Below are 3,876 nucleotides of genomic sequence, written 5' to 3' on the forward strand. Positions count from 1 at the left end.
CCGGCCACCCACTACGACTACCTGCACACGGCCAACCAGTACGCGCTCCCGCTGACCAATCAGGAGCCGGAGTACGCCACGCCCATCATCGAGCGCCATATCTTCCGGACAGACGGCGGCGGTGGGGGTGGTGGCGTTGTCGGCGGTTTCCTGCCTGACCCGAGCTACAGCGTCCCGGGCGCGGTCATCAGCAACACCCCCTCCTTCAAAGCCCTGGACGGGGGCAGCAACAGCGCCCCCTGTAGGATGGGAGGGGTGGCGGGGTGCTACCAGACCCCCCAGGTGAAGAGGGAGCGGGGGGGGCAGAACTCAGAGGGGGTGTACGACAGGCCCAAGGTCCAGCAGAACGGTGTCTCCGGGAGTGGGTACTCAGACTACCAGAGACCTCAGGCTCTGAGGCCTACACAGCCCCAGACCCAGGCCAAGCCCCTGCCCCAGGCCAAGCCCCAGCCCCAGGCCAAGCCCCAGCCCCAGGCCAAGCCCCAGACCCAGGCCCAGACCAAGCCCTCGGTCCTGGAAAGCTACTCCGCCCCCCGGGACTGTTTGAGGGTGAGCCCCAAAGCGGCGGACCGCAGGCCCGACCCAGAGGGCTGTTCTGGAAGTACATGACTCTCTCTCTCTGTCTCTCTCGTGGAACCAAAGGACCAACGCAGAGTGTTGTGTTCCCTCCGACATGAGAACTAGCAGGCCTAGTGGAAATGAATGCCTGTGGGTTTCGGGGTGGGAGGGTGGGGGGGTGGGAGAGGGGGGGGGGGAGAGACATTTTAGCCCACCCTACACGATCTGATTGATGGCCTCTCTCCACGGTCCAGACAAACCACCACATACCGTAGGAGTGGCTTCGGGCTTTGGTGGCTGTTCTGTTGCCAAGGAAACGCCGGGGCCGTTAAAAATAGTGATGTCAGACCTGGACGCTGTCAGTCGGACCCCCCCGTGCCAACACGACCACATGTTCACACTTCGCCAACGATAAACCACGTTCAGAGATGTGTGTGTGTCTGTCTGTCTGTGTGTGTGTGTCCGTGTGTGTCTGTGTGTCTGTGTCTGTGTGTGTGTGTGTGTGTGTGTGTGTGTGTGTGTGTGTGTGTGTGTGTGTGTGTGTGTGTGAAGTGAAGACCTACTGAACTTGTGGAGGTCTCACTGGCGATGTTCGGCGGCATTTTGTGACATTTTAGTTTTTCTCCTTTCCGAGAAGTGCTTGATTGAGGCGGTGAAACGCGACGTCTGAAATGTCGAAGGTTAAGCTTCTGGGCCGGCACCTCAAACCACACCTCCAAGAAAACAGAATCTCAAAATCTTCCTTGAGGTGAAGGAAGAAAAAAAGAAAAATGTTTGTGAGTCCCAGTGGATCCCCAACTACAGGGCCCTGTGTGACCCGGTGGACTCTGTGTTCCCGGGTCTGAACAGAACATCGTAGGAGGTTCTGAATGGCCCGGTGGCTCGGCAGGGGACGTCACAATGAGGCCTCTTTCACCACGGTTACAGGTGTCTACGAGCTGAGCACTCTGGGTCTAGGACTCTCCCTCCCTCTCTCTTTCTGTCTCTCTCTCTGATCTTCTCTCCCTTTCTCTCTCTCTGATCTTCTCTCCCTTTCTCTCTCTCTGATTTTCTCTCCCCTTCTCTCTCTCTCTCTGATCTTCTCTCCCTTTCTCTCTCTCTCTCTCTCTCTGATCTTCTCTCCCTTTCTCTCTCTTTCTCTCTGTCTCTGTCTGATCTTCTCTCCCCTTCTCTCTCTCTCTGATCTTCTCTCCCTTTCTCTCTCTCTCTCTTTCTCTCTCTCTCTCTCTCTCTCTCTCTCTCTCTCTCTCTCTCTCTCTCTCTCTCTCTCTCTCTCTCTCTCCCCCCCTCCCCCCCCCTCCCCCTCCTCTATTTGATAGCCAGGAGGCTGGTCTGGTCATTGTGATCAGAGAGTCTATGATGAGGCTGTTGGAGAGAGTGACTGTGCACATTAACACTGAATCCTAAACCAACCCCTAATCCTCAGCCTATTGGCCACGTGATTTGTTTGTTTGTTTATTAGGATCCCCATTAGCTAATGCTAATGGCATCAGCTAGTCTCCATGATGGTAGGCCCATAGGTCAAAATAAGCCAATCAGAAGGCAGGAGTGTCTAATCAGCTAGGGGCTAGGGGATGGTTTGGAATTCAGATCTGGACTACAATGTATATGTTAAACTGGACTATCTGTTAAACTGGGCGGGATTTCATCAACGTCGCATCCAGGCTTATTCTGATACATTTCACGAAACTTGTGAAAAATAACAAATCCAGGCTTATTTTGCTAAATCTCACAAGAGTTATCAAAAATAAGCCTGGATTTTCCTTTAGCGACATGGAGGGAACACCCCCCTGGACTATCTGTTAAACTGGATGACTTCTGGGACTGCTGTAATGGAAGGTTTAAAGTTCTGTTTAAATTGATGTTTTTAAGACGAAGTCAAGTTGAATGGTACCAACACGATCATCTGGTAGATGGTGTGTGTGTGTGTGTGCGTGTGTGTGTGTGTGTGTGTGTGTACATACGTGTATAGTTTGAATATGTACATAGATAAGAGTTAGCAGAAAAGCAATGCTGTCCTGTCCTGTCAACTGTATTGAGCACGCCTGTGTGTGTGTGTTGTTGCACACCTGTGTGTGTGTGTTGTTGCTGCTGTGTATGAACGACAGACAGACAGGCAGACGATGGAAATACACAACTCTTCATTTCTGTGAAATATGTTGGGAGATTTTTGAATGGCTGTGTGTGTGTGTGTGTGTGTGTGTGTGTGTGTGTGTGTGTGTGTGTGTGTGTGTGTGTGTGTGTGTGTGTGTGTGTGTGTGTGTACTGTTGGTTGTAAGCTGAGCCTCGAATAAAAACACCAGCAGTTGACCTCCGTGTTGTCAAAGTCTCTTCACTGTGTGTGTGTGGGTGTGTGTGTGTGTGTGTGTGTGTGTGTTTGGGGGGGGGGGGGGGGGGGGCAGCCGACAGCCTCGTCTTTGGGACTCCTTGCATTCCACTCCCAGAGGCTGCATTCCATTTTAGAAATGTGTTCCCTCTCCTTCTCTTCTTCTTCCCTCTCCTCTCTCCTCATTTCCTTTTCTTGTCACAGATCTGGGGGTACCAGACTAGACTGGCTCCAGCAAGAGTAACATACACTGAACAAAAATATAAACGCAACACTTTCTTTTTTTATGTTTTTTTATGTGTTTTTTTTAAATGTTGAAATCAAACACCTAAGACAATCTATGTACAGATTGTACACAAAACGCCTATTTCTCACAAATTGTGCTCACAAATTTGGTTAAATCTGTGTTAGTGAGCACTTCTTTGCCGAGATAATCCATCCACCTGACAGGTGTGGGATATCTAGATGCTGATTAGACATGATTATTGCACAGATGTGCCTTTGGCTGGTCACAATAAAAGGCCACTCTAAAATGTGCAGTTTTATCAGCACAATGCCTCAGATGTCACAAGTTTTGAGGGAGCGTGCAATTGGCAGGAATGTCCACCAGAGCTGTTGCCCATGAATTGAATGTTCATTTCTCTACCATAAGCCGTCTCCAAAGGCATTTCCGAGAATTGGAATTGGAATTGGAAACGACTTTGGAGATGGCTTATGAACATTAAATTCACCGACAACAGCTCTGGTGGACATTTCTGGAGTCAACAAGCCTGTTAGTTTTAGATAGTGTTAGGGCTAGGTAGTGTTAGGGCTAGGTAGTGTTGGGGCTAGGTAGTGTTAGGGTTAGGGCTAGGGTTAGGTAGTGTTAGGGTTAGGGTTCGGTAGTGTTAGGGCTAGGTAGTGTTAGGGTTAGGGTTAGGTAGTGTTAGGGTTAGGGTTCGGTAGTGTTAGGGCTAGGTAGTGTTAGGGTTAGGTAGTGTTAGGGCTAGGTA

General features: G+C 50.5%; 1 protein-coding gene across 1 annotated transcript in view; it reads left to right on the forward strand.

Annotated features, from left to right (window-relative positions):
* The window catches only part of dcbld1 (discoidin, CUB and LCCL domain containing 1), a gene marked incomplete at both ends in the record, with an annotated part of 50,199 nt that extends 49,590 nt beyond the window's left edge, over positions 1 to 609 (forward strand). The window contains one exon of the mRNA XM_080525558.1: positions 1 to 609. This exon is cut by the window's left edge and continues 101 nt beyond it. Coding sequence (XP_080381684.1) covers positions 1 to 609 — 609 coding nt within the window.
* Positions 610 to 3,876: the final 3,267 nt, after the last annotated feature.

Source organism: Nansenia antarctica, assembly GCF_963989245.1.
Source record: "Nansenia antarctica genome assembly, chromosome: 1".
NCBI lineage: Eukaryota > Metazoa > Chordata > Actinopteri > Argentiniformes > Microstomatidae > Nansenia > Nansenia antarctica.